Source organism: Dermacentor silvarum, chromosome 3 (genome assembly GCF_013339745.2).
Source record: "Dermacentor silvarum isolate Dsil-2018 chromosome 3, BIME_Dsil_1.4, whole genome shotgun sequence".
NCBI classification, from domain to species: Eukaryota; Metazoa; Arthropoda; class Arachnida; order Ixodida; family Ixodidae; genus Dermacentor; species Dermacentor silvarum.
The window spans coordinates 139,980,953-139,999,263 of record NC_051156.1 but is presented as its reverse complement, the minus strand read 5'-3'; the positions used below and the strand labels follow the sequence as shown (position 1 = coordinate 139,999,263).

Genomic DNA, 18,311 nt, shown 5'->3' with positions numbered 1-18,311 from the left:
GCAGATTTAGCTGACTTTTGAAACTAGATGCTTTAAGTGCAAACTTAATTGATTCTTTGATAGAAGGAAAAATGCAGCAGTGTCTGAAAGGTAGATTGTTGGCCGTTGTACCCATCATTTATGGTTGCCTTGCCTGCCTTTTCTTCACCGTTGCAGTTCCGCAAGAAGCAGCTTAAGTTTGCCAAGAGTCGCATTCACGACTGGGGGCTGTTTGCCCTGGAGCCGATTGCGGCCGACGAGATGGTCATCGAGTATGTGGGCCAGATGGTGCGCCCCATCATGGCTGACCGGCGGGAGCAGTTCTACACGCAGATTGGCATCGGCAGCTCGTACCTCTTCCGAGTAGATGTCGAAACTATCATTGACGCCACCAAGTGCGGCAACCTGGCCCGGTTCATCAACCACAGCTGCAATGTGAGTGCTGCGCGCAAAGAATGTGAAGTTCATTGCTATGCTGCAGATAATAGGTCAAACTGCACTTACGATCTTATTCAAAGCAGATCTTCACTGTTCACAAACATAGGCCGTTATTGTCAACATAAGGAAATTCTGTGTACCTGATCTTTTCTCCCGTGTGTAGAATGGGGAAAACAGATTTTGCATACCAGTGTGACTCCACATGGCTTTGTCAAGTCATCATGTCATATTTGGTTCATTTGTGTGTGTCAACAAGCGTCGGAGATCACCTTACTTTGGGTTTAAAACCATGATTTGAATGTGATACGTAATCTGTTTTCTCAGTTTTACACTGAAATTTGCAGCGAGCTGAAACCCCTGGTAAAAGGTCATTGCTGAAAAGCAGTTGTTATCCCTTGATGAATTGGCTTGCCTACATGAGAGGGGACATGGGCTTGAGAGGAAGCAAGAACATAGCGAGGAGGAAAGAGTACAGAGGTGCAAGGCATGATTTGAATGTGATACGTAATCTGTTTTCTCAGTTTTACACTGAAATTTGCAGCGAGCTGAAACCCCTGGTAAAAGGTCATTGCTGAAAAGCAGTTGTTATCCCTTGATGAATTGGCTTGCCTACATGAGAGGGGACATGGGCTTGAGAGGAAGCAAGAACATAGCGAGGAGGAAAGAGTACAGAGGTGCAAGGCAGTCGAACAGCCGATCCGTTACTGCAGCACATGCCTGTGTGGACTTGCTTGCACAAGTGCACCTGTGATGGCATACATGCATCTGGCACCTCGCAGTGCATCGTGATCCCTTTAGAACATTTTAGAAAATTATATCACTACTATTTTGTGTTCTTTGTTTATTGTGTCCATCCATATGTTGTTACAAAAAATATTTGTCATGTCACGACCATGCAGGTATGGAATGCCCTTATCGAGGTTGCCGCCATGAGGCGTGCCAATGCTGTTTTGAGTGGCATTTAAGCAATCTTTTGAGTGGCAATCAGCAATTCTTTACCGCTGCCAAGCTAAAGTATTATGCCCGTTATATGACTCACAGTTCATGATTATCGTAATGAGGGTGATGATGATATATTAATCATCACCTTTGTAATCATCAAATTTTTAATCATCTTAATACAGTAGAACCCCGCTGATACATTTTTCACATGACCGTAAAAAAAGAAAAACGTAAGAGCCGGGAAACAGGAAAAATTGAAAAATGGGAGTAATGTTGAACTGCACACAATATTAGTTTAATTCTTACGTGTGACAAAAAGTCGTAGTTTCGCCTGACAGCCGAACTGTCGATTGCGATAGCAAAGTAGTAGACAGCTATACAAAGTAAGAATAGTGGTTTTATCGTCCGTGTAAACTTGTAAACATTCGCTTATTAATTATATTAACAAGCATGGTGTCAGCGCCCACAGACAAACATGAACACGTCACAGTCGATGAGCGCAGACATGCACTGTCAAATGCTGGGGTGAGGAATTTAAGCGCCGCTGCAGAAGCGAGCAAAGTGACCTTCGTGCTGTTGTCTATTGCTTCAACGCGAACTGAGTGCCAAGAACACACAGCACGCACAAAGCTACGAGCCGCCGACGCACCTACACTGCGTAGACTCTGCCCCCAACGCAGATCGCTTTCAAGATATGGCCCGCGCGACCGCGCGCCGCCGCGCAGTATGCAGTTGATGCCAGAGCACAACGCTGCCCGCTATCCCTCCCTCCTCGCTCCCTTGCTTTGTGCTACGAGCCGCCGACGCACCTACACTGCGTAGACTCTGCCCCCAACGCAGATCGCTTTCAAGATATGGCCCGCGCGACCGCGCGCCGCCGCGCAGTATGCAGTTGATGCCAGAGCACAACGCTGCCCGCTATCCCTCCCTCCTCGCTCCCTTGCCGGTGCCTCGAGCGCAACGGAAGAAGGCGCGCTTCCTCCCTGCTTTTCTTTCTTGCATGAGTTTAGACGCGGTCGTCGGCTCCCTTAGCACGCTTTCACTTGCACATACAGAATACAGCGACAGCGTTATCGCCCGTGGACTTTATTTATACTGGACATCTATGAGCCAAAACCAAATTTAGGGCGGCAACGCGTCATAGTCACCATCTTTTAGATACGAAATACGGATCTCAAAGGCCATACTTTTTTTAGCTGGTGAAAACCGAACGGTGCCTCAAGCGCAACGGAAGAAGGCGCGCTTCCTCCCTGCTTTTCTTTCTTGCATGAGTTTAGACGCGGTCGTCGGCTCCCTTAGCATGCTTTCACTTGCACATGCAGAATACAGCGACAGCGTTATCGCCCGTGGACTTTATTTATACTGGACATCTATGAGCCAAAACCAAATTTAGGGCGGCAACGCGTCATAGTCACCATCTTTTAGATACCAAATACGGATCTCAAAGGCCATACTTTTTTTAGCTGGTGAAAACCGAACGGTGCCTCAAGCGCAACGGAAGAAGGCGCGCTTCCTCCCTGCTTTTCTTTCTTACATGAGTTTAGACGCGGTCGTCGGCTCCCTTAGCACGCTTTCACTTGCACATACAGAATACAGCGACAGCGTTATCGCCCGTGGACTTTATTTATACTGGACATCTATGAGCCAAAACCAAATTTAGGGCGGCAACGCGTCATAGTCACCATCTTTTAGATACCAAATACGGATCTCCAAGGCCATACTTTTTTTAGCTGGTGAAAACCGAACGGTGCCTCAAGCGCAACGGAAGAAGGCGTGCTTCCTCCCTGCTTTTCTTTCTTTCTCGCGTGAGATTTAGACGCGGTTGTCGGCTCCCCTCGCACGCTTTCACTCGCGCATACAGCATATGGTGTGGCGACGGCGTTATCGCCCGTGGACTTTATACGGGACATCTATGAGCCAAAACCAATTTTAGGGCCGCAACGCATCAGAGACACCATCTTTAGATAGCAAAAGCGGATATCAAAGGCTATACTTTTGCTGGTGGAAACCGAAAATACGTAATAAATGTCGCCCCCAGCACTTTGGGCGGCCAATGCCATCGTCAAGCAACCAAGCCAAGCGACATGAAAAGTCAAAATGGCCGCTCAGGCCGGCGCGGTGTGGCAGTTCGCAACGTATGATGCGGGAACGGTCCCACAGTTGCGACGTAACAGCGGGGTTACCAATGCATTGGGTTCTATGGGAGCTGTGCCAGGACCGGCCGAAAACTACGAGCCGGGAAAACGCAGCACCCGGGAACGTAACAGCGGGGTTCTACTGTATAGCTTAATTGGTAAAGCACAACACTCATAGTGTGAAGGATGTGGGTTCGGTCCCAACTTGTGGCAGGTTACCTTTTCATTCATTTTCATTTCCCTTCACCCGATTATTTCAACATTTTAATTAAACACCAATTAACCCTATTGTTTTTCTGGCTTCATCATCTGTGGTGCTGACAGGGTGCAGCTGACACCAGGCTGAAGGCAGTCCAACTGGCTTGGTGTAATGTGACTGTCACCTTACCTCTTGTTTTCGAATTCTTTCTGATCAGTGTGTGCACAAGGCAGTTTTCACACAGGCAGGTCATTAATGCATGATGAATATTATAATGTCACAGCATGTGTGTTGTAATGTCGTTAAATGCACACAACTTTGTTTGAGGCATCACACTGAACACGGTTTTAAGTGTGAAGCATTTCGTTGGTGAACATTTGCTACTTTGACAGTATCTGTCTGTCTGTCTGTCTGTCTGTCTGTCTGTCTGTCTGTCACATTTGCTACTTTGACAGTATCTATCTATCTATCTATCTATCTATCTATCTATCTACCTATCTATCTATCTATCTATCTATCTATCTATCTATCTATCTATCTATCTATCTATCTATCTATCTATCTATCTATCTATCTATCTATCTATCTATCTATCTATCTAGCCGCCTACGACTTTGTGCTCTCATGGTCGTTTCGTGAACTTGGTATGTACCAAAATTGGCATACTACGTTTCCAACAAGTTCCAAGCCACGCCACCCTTTGAGGCTGGATTATATAAAGCTACGTGCTCCTCGCATACATCAAAAGTCCTAAACAATGGTTTCTCTTAAATTGGAAGAAAAGAAAAGCGCAGTGGTAGTATAATAGTTGCATAGAATAATAGGCTGGGAAGATGTTAGGATGCAGGCTCTCTTAGGTGGTTGGTGTCAATTGACAAGAGTATATGACGAACATAAATTAATGTCATGACATGCATGTCATGCAGGTCATGAAATAGCCGCCTACGTCTTGGTGCTTTTCATTAACTTGGTTGGTACCAAAATTGGCATAGTATGACAGGAGTGTATGACGAACATAAGTGATAGGTCATGACATAAATGTCATGCCATGCGTGTCATGTAGGTCATGACAATGACTCGCAAAAAAGATTAACGCTCAAAAACCACTGAAATGGGTTCTGACGTGGGTACAAAGTGAAGGAAACGCTATAGGATGATGGTAGAAGGAAACACTCAGTGATGATGGTAAAAATCATAATCATGAGCATGACTCAGCAAAAATGACAATGACTCAGCGAAAGAAGATTAACACTCAAAAGCCACTGAAATGGGTTCTCACGTGGGTACTAAGTGAAGAAATCGCTAAAGCATAGGTTCTGAAAGTGGGTTCCACGGAACCCAGAGGTTCCACAGGCCCCTCCTTGGGGTTCCGAGCCACTGATAAATATTCCCTGGTTCCGCGCTCGCCTAGTCCGCATCGCCATAGTCATCATAGTGGAAATCGTACGTAACAGCAATGCCGGAACGCTTCGTGCCTAATTGCTCCTTTAAAGCCGTTATTCTTGCGTTTATCGCCACGCATAGCACCGCTTTGGCGACTGGCCGCACGCCTTCATAATTGCGCATTCGCCATCCATAATTGCGTCAACACCCACCACTGTTTCGTCTGCAGCGGTTGCAGCAAACAGTAGTTTCGTTTTGAAGCAGTGGACGCGTCGGCCGCCCGCCTTAAAAAATGCGTATTCACCATCTATGATCACAGCGACAGTGACCGCAGCTTTGTTCGCATTTGTTTCATTTTGTTTTGGTGTGTGCGGTAGTTTCATTTTGTCTTGGTGTGTGTGTTGGCCGCCTGCCTTCAGAGCTACAAGGTTGCCGTCTATAGCAGCTGCGGTTTCGTCTGCAGCGGTTGCGGCAAACGGCAGTTTCGCATTGATCTCAGTGCAAAGATGTTGCGGATGAAGCACACCATCTACAATGCATTGGACGGACAATTTGTTGGCGACCAGCTCAATGGCTAAAAATTGTCAAGCAGAAACTCCTCCGGTAGTTGTCTAAGTCTGCATAAGCTTTGTACCACTTGCTCATCTCCACGTAGCCTGGTGTCATTATCAGTGTTAAGACACTTGATCCGACTAGTACAAACGACAACGCTGTGGCGACACGAATTGGTGAGGACGGAGGCGCAAGGTGCATTGATAATGCAAGCAAAGTACTGCAGGTGGCTACGCCATGTGCACTGACGACAATCCGATCATTATAAGCTGTTCATTCTTGCCGAACTACAGTGGAATCTCGATGATACGAATCTCACGGGGTCACGAAAAATATTCGTATTAGCCGAAATTCTTATCATTGAAACACAATTAAAGCTAGCTAAATTAAAGAGTCAGAGGTGAGATCACTCAGGCACACACACATAAAAAGCAGTTTCGCATTGATCTTAGTGCAAAGGTGTTGCGGATGAAGCACACCATCTACAACGCATTGGACAGACAATTTGTTGGCGACCAGCTCAATGGCTAAAAATTGTCAAGCAGAAACTCCTCCGGTAGTTGTCTAAGTATGCATAAGCTTTGTACCACTTGCTCATCTCCACGTAGCCTGGTGTCATTATCAGTGACACTTGATCCGACCAGTACAAACGACAACGCTGTGGCGACACGAATTGGTGAGGACGGAGGCGCAAGGTGCATTGATAATGCAAGCAAAGTACTGCAGGTGGCTGTGCCATGTGCACTGATGACAATCCGATCATTATAAGCTGTTCATTCTTGCCGAACTACAGTGGAATCTCGATGATACGAATCTCACGGGGTCACGAAAAATATTCGTATTAGCCGAAATTCGTATCATTGAAACACAATTAAAGCTAGCTAAATTAAAGAGTCAGAGGTGAGATCACTCAGGCACACACACATAAAAAGCATTTACAGTATAGACCACTTATAACGTAACCGTTTATAGTGCAGAACTGGCTACAATGTGGCCTTAGAAACTCCTCTGGTAGTTGTCTAAGTATGCGTAAGCTTTGTACCACTTGCGCATCTCCACGTAGCCTGCTGTCATTATCAGTGTTAAGACACTTGATCCAACCAGTACAAACAGTACAAACAACAACGCTGCGGCGACACGAATTGGTGAGGACGGAGGCGCAAGGTGCATTGTTAACGCAAGCAAAGTACTGCAGGTGGCTGAGCCATGTGTGCTCATGACAATCCGATCATTATAAGCTGTTCATTCTTGCCGAACTACAGTGGAATCACGTTTATAGTGCAGAACTGGCTACAATGTGGCCTTAGAAACTCCTCCGGTAGTTGTCTAAGTATGTGTAAGCTTTGTACCACTTGCGCATCTCCACGTAGCCTGCTGTCATTATCAGTGTTAAGACACTTGATCCAACCAGTACAAACAGTACAAACAACAACGCTGCGGCGACACGAATTGGTGAGGAATTCTTGCCGAACTACAGTGGAATCACGTTTATAGTGCAGAACTGGCTACAATGTGGCCTTAGAAACTCCTCCGGTAGTTGTCTAAGTATGCGTAAGCTTTGTACCACTTGCGCATCTCCACGTAGCCTGGTGTCGTTATCAGTGTTAAGACACTTGATCCGACCAGTACAAACAGTACAAACAACAACGCTGCGGCGACACGAATTGGTGAGGACGGAGGCGCAAGGTGCATTGATAACGCAAGCAAAGTACTGCAGGTGGCTGCGCCATGTGTGCTGATGACAATCCGATCATTATAAGCTGTTCATTCTTGCCGAACTACAGTGGAATCTCGATGATACGAATCTCACGGGGTGACGAAAAATATTCGTATTAGCCGAAATTTGTATCATCAAAACACAATTAAAGCTAGCTAAATTAAAGAGTCAGAGGTGAGCTCACTCAGGCACACGCACGTAAAAAGCATTTACAGTATAGACCACTTATAACGTAACCGTTTATAGTGCAGAACTGGCTAGAACGTGGCCTTTTCAGACTCCCATTTACCCTCCCATAGAACTCCCTGTATACGCATACCGCTTACAGTGCAGCCGCGTGAAACGAAATACCGGTTATAATGCGGCTTCCGCGAGAAAATCTCGCCGACAAGGGCGGAAGCGAGTACGCTTTTCAACAAGGTGCGCCCACCGATGGGAGAAGAGATCAACGAGCGCGATGCGAAGGAGGAACATGAGACGTTTCTTATTCAATAAAATCACTACTACTACGTTGAGCATGAGTCTAAGGGCGATCGTCGCTGTGCGCCCTATGTGCGAGTGCGAGTGCGTATGCGTATGTGCGAGTGCCGTATGTGCGAGTGCGAGTATGTGCGAGTGAGAGTATGTGCGAGTCGCTGTGCGCCGTATGTGCGAGTCCCCCGCGCCTTCACTGAGAGCGAACGCACAGCGGAGAGCAAACACGACTTTAGTCGCGCGAAAGGCCGTGGGGCCATGGGAGGGAGGGGGGGTGGTGACGCTGTGGCTGCGGCACCAAATGCGTATCTTGCAAACGGGCGCAAGGGTAACTGGCGACGCAATCCCCCACGCGGAAGGAGCAAAGCGGGAAGGCAGCGCGGGAGGGAGGGAGGGAGGGAGGGGGTGGGGTGGCTTCTAGTCTGCCAACAAATGCGTTCTTGTACTTTGCGCCTGTGCCGGCTGTCGGTGTTGTCGCGCGCACCGTATCTTGAAAGCGATCTCCACATGGCTCTGACCTTTGTATTCCCTGTGCCCTTACGCCGCTTAGTTTCCAATAGACCGCACGAACCTGCGCTTGCTGCGGCGGCCGCACTTCACCACACCTGCGTGGGGAAAAGCACAAAAGGAAACGTATCAGCGATCTCCACATGGCTCTGACCTTTGTATTCCCTGTGCCCTTACGCCGCTTAGTTTCCGATAGACCGCACGAACCTGCGCTTGCTGCGGCGGCCGCACTTCACCACACCTGCGTGGGGAAAAGCACAAAAGGAAAAGCACAAAAGCAACAAAAGAGCCACCGCTTCAAACTCTTCGTGCCCAGTCGCGGCCTCCGCGCTGTCCGGCGCCACATTCGCGCCTCTGCACCAAAAGAGAAAGGGAGAAAGCGTATGAATGCGCGCTGTTCTCTTTCGCGGCCGTCGGTGGGGCGGCGTTTATTCGTATCAACCGACGCGGGTCGTAAATCAATTCGTAACAACCGTTCTCGAGCACGTTGCAAAGTATAGGGGCTCGGCCGAGACCACAGAAAAGTTCGTATCATCCGAAAATACGATCACGGCTTCGTATTAGCTGTGATCGTATCATCGAGATTCCACTGTATTATCAACCGTGATCAAAGGACTACGGCGGCGGCACGGGCCGATCAAACATACTCTGGCACGGCTGCACGGACCGTATCTTGAAAGTGATTTGCTAAGCGGACAGACTGCGCCGGCTGCTGCTAACTTTGCGTGTTGTGTTTTCGTCGCTTCGTTTGCGTTGAAGCGCCAGGCGGCACGAAGGTGAAGTCGCTCGCTGCTGCGGTCTCTATCTTGAAAGCTATCGTCTAACGCGAGAGACTGACGGACTGACGCACGGACAGTTTTCTCGTTGAGTATGCATAGAAATGTTGACGCATTTAAAAATCATGTATGTGAGTGCGGTAGTGAAAAACGTGCCTCAGATGAAGACACGCGTCGCGGCCGCGGTGCGAAGGAAGTCGCGAGGCCTTTGCCGCTGTGAGCGCTAATCAGATACAAGATGACGAGAATTGAAGTTTCTGCACTGCTTTTGTGCAAAATTGAAACAGGATTTGGCAATTCATTCAGTAAGTAAAAGCGGGTTGACATACTAGGCATTTCTTAGTTATTTTCTTTATACCCGCGATAATTCGACAGTCGGTTAATTCGGCCATTTTTTTTTTCGGCCCCTTGAAATCCGAATTAACGAGGTTTTACAGTATGCAAAGCAGAGCTGGCACTAATTCTAAGACCGATTGCACCCAGTTTGCATCACGTGGGTTGCACGTTGCCATCAAAATAGCCTGTCCACCCCAACTGTTGGCCCCAAACATGTTGCACGCTACACCTAGCATCTTTACTAGAAGGGAAGGGGGGGGGGGTGTTCCTTGACACTTGAAGGTTGGCAGGGTTCTCTTGGACCAACATGCGCTAAAGGATCATGGTAGAAGTCGTAGTCATGACCATGACTGAGCAAAAATGACAATGACATGACTCGGAAAGAATGTCAGTGACTCGGCGAAAACAGTTTAACACTCAAAAACCACTGGAATGGGTTCGGACGTGGGCACTAAGTGAAGAAAACACTTAAAGGATGGTGGTAGAAGTAATAGTCATGAGCATGACTAAGGCTTTTACCTTAAGGCCTCTTAGGTGTAGCTAAAGGGGCTCCTGAGGACTCATGACATCATGACATGCGTGTCATGTAGGTCATAAAGGAGCCGCCATGCTTGGTGCTCTCATGGTCGTTTCGTTAACTTGGTAGGCACACTGCTTCGCATAACATCGATTCCCACAGGGCGTGGCATCTGCCGGTTTTTTAAATAAATGCTCATATATAGTGTGACAGAGTAGGCTAAATAAAAGCTAAATCTCAACCTGGTGCTGTTGGCCATGCGCAGCCTGACGGAACTTGAGTTCTAGCTAACAGTGGTACAAGCCTCAAGTATAACTGTGTGTCTTCTCATTGTACAAAACTTGTGGAACAAATCTCGAATTTAGAGAGTTCGTGTTAGTGTTACAATTCAAAGTTTTCTTTAGTGTGAATTCTACTGCCTTGTGAGCCTCGTCCCATATTGCGTGCTGTGAAGTTGCTTCCTTCAGAGGATTTCTTTTCAGCATGTGTTTCCCATCATCCCGTACGTACCACAAGCCTTGTTGGCCTGTGGATGTACGTAGTTGCTTCATGATCCGTGGAGACGTTTCCAACAAGTTCCAAGCCATGCCACCCTTTGAGGCTGGATTATATAAAGCTACGTGCTCCTGGCATTCATCAAAAGTCCTAAACAATGGTTTCTCTTAAATTGGAAGAAAAGCGCAGTGGTAGTATAATAGATGCATAGAATAATAGGCTGGGAACATATTAGGATGCAGGCTCTCTTAGGTGGTCGGTATCAATTGAACAATATAGTTTACAGTTATGGTTACTTGCTCTGCTTGAAATTTCTTCATCATAGTACTTCCAGAAACAACTTCCCTCTCCATTTTTTTTTCATTGGAGCTCAAGAGCTTGACTGAAGCATTCATGATGTAGAATTACTGCTGGGCAGAAAGCAAGCGAGTCTAGGAGAGAATCTTTCATGCTTTCTTTATTGCACTTGCGAGTATAAAAGCAAGCTTTTTCTCCATGTTTTGTGCAGCCAAACTGCTATGCCAAGGTGATTACAGTGGAAGGGCAGAAGAAGATCGTCATCTACTCAAAGCAGCCCATCAACGTCAACGAGGAGATCACCTATGACTACAAGTTCCCACTTGAGGACGAAAAAATTGTGTGTCTGTGTGGAGCACCGCAGTGCAGGGGCTTCTTGAACTGAACTCTCATCGGTGGCGTAGTCACCTTGTACAGTGTACAGCTTGCAACTCATCAACTCATCATCATCTTCATCTCTGTACTGGTTGTGTTGGAAAGGGGAGGCCTGGGGAGCAGTGCTGGAATTCATGTTCCCGAGTCTTCGCGAAGCCTTTTCCCGGTGTTGGCATTGTATAGTCCCCTCTGGCCACACACACGCACACACACACACACACACACATACGTCATAATGTACATAAGAGTCATATTGTGATGCATTAATTCCCGCCTTGTTTTTTTTTCTCCTGTAATTTCCCATGTACATTGGTTACTTCTACACTTGTATTAAATGGAATGCACTTTGTATAACACCTGTCGAGATGCATTTGTGCTGTTGAAATGACGCTGCAGTGAATAAGATCTGGCTGGATTACATGAACGCTTGTAGTTAAGTAGCTCTTCTACTACAGTTAAACCTGGATATAACGAAATTGACAAATTCCCGAAAAACTTCGTTATAAAGAGGATTTTGTTATATGCAGGTTCCGCACGAAAATTCGAAAAAGAAACGCTTACCGTATTTACTCGATTCTAACGCGCCCTCAATTGTAACGCGCACCCGTTTTCCGTTTTCGTCAAAGCACTCATCCTTGGAATGTCGCACCAGTTACCGGATGCATGAACGCGTGTCGTTTCCCACAAGCGCGAGGCATCGGAAACGAAGAGCGTGCGTCACGATGGCGTCGTAGCGTCGTATAGTGTTATAGTAGAACCCCGCAGTTACGTTCCCGGGGGCTGCATTTTCCCGGCTGTTACGTCGATCGTTTTCGGCCGGTCCCAGCACAGTTCCCATAGAACCCAATGCATTGGTAACCCCGCTGTTGCGTCGCAACTGGGGGACCGTTCCCGCATCATATGTTGCGAATTTTCACCCCGCGCCGGCCCGAGCGGCCATTTTGACTTTTCATGTCGCTTGGCTTGGTGGCTTGATGATGGCATTGGCCGCCCAAAGTGCCGGGGGCGACAACTATGACGTATTTTCGGTTTCCGCCAGCAAAAGTATGGCCCTTGAGATCCATCCGTATTTGCTATTTAAAGATGGTGTCTATGACGCGTTATGGCCCCTAAATTGGTTTTGGCTCATGGATATTCCGTATAATTTAGTCCAAGGGCGATAACGCAGTCGCCACGTGCCGTATGCTGTATGTGCGAGTGAAAACGTGCAAGGGGAGCCGACAACCGCGTCTGAATCTCGCGCGCGCAAGAAAAGCAGGGAGGAAGCGCGCCTTCTTCCGTTTTGCTAGACGCACCGGCGAGGGAGCGAGGGGGGAGAGATAGTGGGGCGGCATTGTACTGCACTCTGGCATCAACTGCATACTGCGCGGCAGTGCGCGGTCGCGCAGGCTGTATCTTGAAAGCGATCTGAGAGTCTAGCAGTGTAGGTGCGTCAGGCGGCTCGTAGCTTTGTGCGTGCTGTGTGTTCTCAGCGCTTAGTTTGCGTTGAAGCGATAGACAACAGCACGAAGGTCACTTCGCTCGCTTCTCCAGAGGCGTTTCCACATGCCGCCAGCGTTTGACAGCACGTGTCTGCGCTCATCGAGTGTGATGTGTCACAGCGTGTACCAGCGCGTCGGCAACATCAACAGGAAACGGAGAGAGTGCCGGCTTGGCGGGCTAGGCCAGCTGCAGGAAGCGGCAGGATCAGGTTTGAATGAAGGGAGGGGGAAAGGTCACGCCCGTGGCGGCAAGATCGCCAAGTCGAGGGATGCAGGCCCGCCTCGCACACGTGCGCTCGCTTCGCATTCCGTCGCGGCGGAGGTGCTTCCGGTTGCTGCTCGCGCAAAAATGACAAAATTTGGGGCGAAATCTCTAGGTTGTCAGAGGGAAAAAGTCGTTATATCGAGGGGGTCTCCCGCTGCCACCTCGTTACGCAGAGGTCTCAAATACATGTGCTTCTATGGAGTAACGGCGGGGAATAGAAAGCTTCGTTATATACAGGAATTTGTTATATGGAGGTTCGTTATAAGCAGATTTAACTGTAATTTGTCTCTGTTCACATAGCATGTGCCGCCTTTCACACACCTCCTTTGTGCCCCTTGAGACATGTGTCACCTTTCCTAACTTCACAGTATTTGTCAAAGCGTCGCGCTATTACAGTCTAGATTTAGTGGCGTGAACTTGCGTCGCCATTTTTGCGATAAGGACAAGCCCAAAACTGGTGGTGCGTGTTTAGAGGGGGAGAGGGGGGGAGTTGGATGAGGGTGGGTTTGCAGTTGCGGGGCGGAGGTGTATGGCAATGGGAACGACGGCCGGGTGCTGCCGTGCTTAATCCAAGTTTTTTTCTCTTTTTTTGTGCACGCGTGCGATGTACGCTGTCGCCTTGACTTTTTTGAAGACAGGTGCTTCTTTGGCGACTCCACACGGGTTTAACGTGCATGAAATCTGGATATTTATCTGGCCTCGTGGTAAAAAATCAGTACTTTTGCGCCGCTAGAACGTCTTAGCGAGTCGCAAAAGGAATCTCTCAAGGAGACAAAAGGCTGGAATGACACGCAGAATAAGTAAAAGTAATGGTACGAGCGTAATTGCGCCAACATAGTAAAGAATGAACAACACTGTATCATAAACGGTCCTCTCTCCGGGATGGGCCCACCTGGTGTCCTAGTCAAAAAAAGCATGTTAACCAAAGTCGATATGGAGGAAGACAATGTCTACGTATACATGCCCGTAAAACAATAGAGCAAATGAAAAAACGTACCCGACATTAATCAAAGAAATAGAGCGACCGGAAAAAATTTAAGGTCTGACATAGAACGAAGAAAATACTGCAAAAATACAGGGTCTGTCTCAAAACTTTCCGGAATTTTTTTTATAAATCATTTACTCAATATTTGTTTACAATATTTTCAAAACTTTTCAAAGTATTCTCCCCCTGCGTCGATGCACCGTTGCAAACGCTTCACCCAATCATTGAAGGCACCCTGAAAGCCGTCAACGGGAACCTCCTTCAGTAGGGTCGTCGCAGCTGCTTTTACCGTCTCCAGCGTCCCATGCCGAGTTCCTTTCAGGGTTCATTTGATTCTTGGGAACATAAAGAAGTCTGGTGGTGCCAGACCGGGGCTGTACCACAGCTGGGGCAGCATTGCCACACCAATTTTGGCCAGCAACTCGGAGACAGTGAGTGCGGTGTGGCTTGACGCGTTGTCATGGTGCAAGATCCAATTGTTGCAAATTTCTTTTCGGACATGTCAAACCCTGTTTCACATCCGTTTGAGCACTTCACAGTAAAACTCCTTGTTGACTGTTTGTCCCTGTGGCACGAATTCACTGTGAACCACACTTTTTCTGTCAAAAAACACAATGAGCATTGCCTTGATTCGCGATTTGCTCATCCTTGCTTTTTTCGGGTGAGGAGACTCTCTGGTGTGCCACTCACTGCTCTGACGCTTTGATTCGGGATTGTACTCAAAAATCCACGTCCCGTCCCCTGTGATCACTCTGTACAAAAATTCTGGGTCCGTTTCATAGCGTTCATGCAATTCCTGGCACTTCAACAAATGCTCTTCCTTCATCTCACTCATCAGGACTTTTGGCACCATTTTCGCGCAGCTTTTCCTTATTTGAAGATCCTCCATTAAAATGCAATAAACAATTGTTTTGGGTATTCCACACTCCTCTGCGATCATCCGAACACTTAATCGCTGGTCCTTGTTCAAAACATGATGCACTTTTTGCACCGAGTCGTCCGTTTATGATGTCGACGGGCATCCCGAGCGGTCGTCGTCGTTGACGGACTCCCGACCTTCCCGGAACCTCTTGTGCCACATTAAACTGTGGCTTCGTTTCATTGTGTCGTCACCGTAGGCTTTCCGAAGCATTTCCAGCATCTCCGCACCGTTTTCCCCCAGTTTCACACACAACTTGATTGCATAACGCTGCTCCAAAAACTGGGCCATTTTTTTTCTCAGCGAGGGTAGTAGAAACCTCAGTGTGGAACATGACCTGCCTCAACAACTGCCCGCAGGCAACTGAGACTGGTCTCGTTTCGAAGCTTAGATCCCCCACTAACTTCTCCACCCGAAGCCCCACCCCACCAGGCGTCGTTGCAGACTGCAAAAAATAATTGCAGGAAGTTTTGGGACACTCTGTATGCAACATTGCATCATCTTTCCATGAGGCACTACTAATCCCTGGTCACTGCCAGACGAGTGCCTCGATCTTCCTTGGTCCCTTCCCCTCTTGGCATGATGACTGCTGCTGCCATGAGAGTCACTCTCCAAGCTGGGTGCTTGCGGCACAGGAGCAGCTATTGGATTTGCAGTGGTGGCTCTTGGCGGCCGTCCCTTCTTCATCGGCTAGTCTTCGCGGTGAAGATGTTGAGGACTGGCTGGACGATTACGAGCGGGTAAGCTCTGCTAATCGGTGGGATCTCCCCAAGCTTTGCCATGTCTCATTCTGACAGGTGGGTTAAAGACCTGGTTCTTCAACCATGAGATTGATTTCTCTGATTAGACCAATGTCAAGCAGCACCTTCGGCAAGTTTTTGGCATGCTGGTGGTTCGCTCCGCTATTGTGAAGCAAACTCAATGCTTGCTAACAACACTCCGGCGAGTCGTACACATTGTACATTGAGAATGTTCTTGCACTCTGTAGCTTTGTCAATGATGTAATGGCTGAGTTGGACAGGGTACAATACATTGGGACTGTGGCCTTCAACAATCTCGCTGTGAAGAACCCGGCTACCGATGCAGACATTGTCTTGACATACCAGCGGATCGATGAGCTCTAGTCCGTACTCTTACAGCCGGAATCCTTCACAGCGAGCACGTATATATATATATTCATGTTTTGGAAAAAATAACACCACTGGGTAGACAAGGACACAAGGAAGAACACGACACTGGCGTACACACACACACACACACACATATATATATATATAATCGTAATGATGAGTGTGATGCAGGTTCTTTAATGTTTCATACGGAAACCAATTGAGGACAAAGCCGTTTGTTTCCAAAAAACGAACACAGTTTTTAATGGAACTAGAGTGAAAATAAACTCAAAACAAACAATGAAAAATTCACTAGAAACACACTCGGAGCTAGAACACTATCAACGACACACAAGTTCAGGCAGGCCGTGAGTGTGAGTGCGCACTACAGTTCTGCGTGGAGAAGCGTAAACGAGACAAGAGAAGCGGCGTTGGTCTCACCGAAGGTCGATGTGTTGGACCGTTGAACGGCGGCGATCAGAGCGCGACAGCTCTGGCTTGGAGAGAGGGACGCCGGCGGCTTGGTGGCACTTGCAGTTGGAGGCGGCGTTCGGACCAGGCAGCTGGGCACAAACTCGGGTCCGTAGCCCGACTGCTTACGCTCTGCCTACGGGCGCAGGAGTTCGCCGGCCTTGGGCAGCAGTCCGTGATCGGGTGGAGTGGCGACGCCCGGGAACAGGATGGCAGGAGGCCCCGTTCAGGTAAAGTTCTGGTGGCTCGGGTCCGGAACCCGATGGCCGGTCTTCAACTCCCGGTCCGGTGGCAGACCTTCTACTGGCGTCGCTTCCTGGAACTAACCCCTCGTCTGCCAGCGCGCCTAGCTTTTGTGCCACTTGGGCCGGTTTGTCCATTCCTGATTGGCCGCTCGAAGCTCTGTGTTTTCTTCTGATTGGATTCTTTTTTCCTTTTCTTTTGCGTCGCGCGTTCTCGTGCCGGGCGCTCTTCGATGTTGTCTTATTCAGCTCGGTGTTCGCCTCCGCGCGCATCCTTTGTCGTCTGCTTCTTGTCTGCCTCCATCCACCGCACTGTGTCGCGCATTACACGCATCACAAGGAGAAGCACACAAGAGGCTAACGCTCAGAATGCCTTTTTTACTTCTCCGTCGTCATCTGTCCCTCCGTTCCTATTCCTTCCCAGTGCTGCTTTGTGCACTTCAGCCTTTACATTCGGCCACGCTGCAATTTTCCGGCATGACTTGCAACATGTGACGCACTTAGTTGGCACATGGAGTCGATATCGTTGGCTGTGGAGGTTGTAATGGTGCGTGGGTGATGAAAACCAGTCAACAAGACTAGAAGTCATTGTCATTGAGGCCATGGGGAAGTGAGTTGTCGTTGAGCACGTCTAGTGCACAAACAGCTTCTCTGATGTTCGGCACAGACTGTTGTACTCCGGTCGTTGCTTTTGGAGACGCCTACTTGCCCAAACAGCGGGTGGAGACACTGCCTGCACTAACGGCGCTGGCGATGTCGTTGTGCCTTCCGCAAGAGAATGTATATGCACGTGTCTGCTCCACTGTTTCTAGCTGAACACCCGCCGCCGTGGCTCAGTGGTCTAGGCGTTGCGCTGCTGGGCACGAGGTCGCTGGACCGAATCCCGGCCGCGGCGGCCGTGTTTCGATGGAGGCGAAATGCAAAAACGCCCGTTGTGCTTGCGTTGTGGTGCACGTTAAAGAACACCAGGTGGTCAAAATCAATCCGTAGCCCTCCATTACGGTGTGCCTCATAATCAGAACTGGTTTTGGCACTTAAAACCCCAGAAAAGAGAGAGAGAGAGATTGTTCCCTGCTCATGAACGGTTTGTGTAGCGCTCGTCTACGTATACGGCCGGAACATCGGCGGTTCCGAGTAGGCACTGATGTCGCCGACACTTTTGTTGGGTTAGGTGCGAGTCGACCGCGCTTCAGTTGACGTGTAAAGCACTGGAATCGCGGGTCTTGCGCTGTGGACACTGCCTGCTGGCACTGTCGGCACTGTGTTGCGCTGGCGACCCAAAGGAAACGGGGACGAACACGTGCGGCTGAGTCGTCCTTACCCGAACGTGGATTAAAGGGCGATTCCACGGGCAGGTCTTCAATAACTGTGACGTCATTCGTGTTGGTCGCCTTGGCTTCTTCCAGGGAGACCACTCAGCGCGCGGCGAACGGCCATAACACTCCGATGGTTCAGGAAGCTTGTCGTTGCTCGGGTCTGCGGGGTTAACGTCTCAAAACGGCGAAGGACACTTCTTAATTAGATGGTTTCAACAGGGCAGCCCTTTCATCAGCGCACGCTCAACGGCGACGGGACCCGACACCGACCGTGATGCGCAAACGAAGGAGCTCGCTTCGAGTTGACAACCGCCGCCGCCCTTCGTGGAAGCGGTAACGACCCCGAAGGCCTGCAAGCTGACCGTCACGGAAATCCTACTAATTGATGCTAGAGATCAACG

At 48.7% G+C, this 18,311-nt stretch overlaps 1 protein-coding gene across 2 annotated transcripts in view; it reads left to right on the top strand.

Moving 5' to 3' along the window:
- The window catches only part of LOC119445827 (histone-lysine N-methyltransferase SETD1), a 53,401-nt gene extending 41,925 nt beyond the window's left edge, over window positions 1-11,476 (top strand). For both annotated transcript variants that reach the window (XM_049663665.1, XM_037710120.2), the window contains 2 exons: window positions 157-414; window positions 10,959-11,476. In XM_049663665.1, coding sequence (XP_049519622.1) covers window positions 157-414; window positions 10,959-11,132 — 432 coding nt within the window. In that variant the 3' untranslated portion in view covers window positions 11,133-11,476. The remainder of the gene's footprint in view (window positions 1-156; window positions 415-10,958) is intronic.
- Window positions 11,477-18,311: the final 6,835 nt, after the last annotated feature.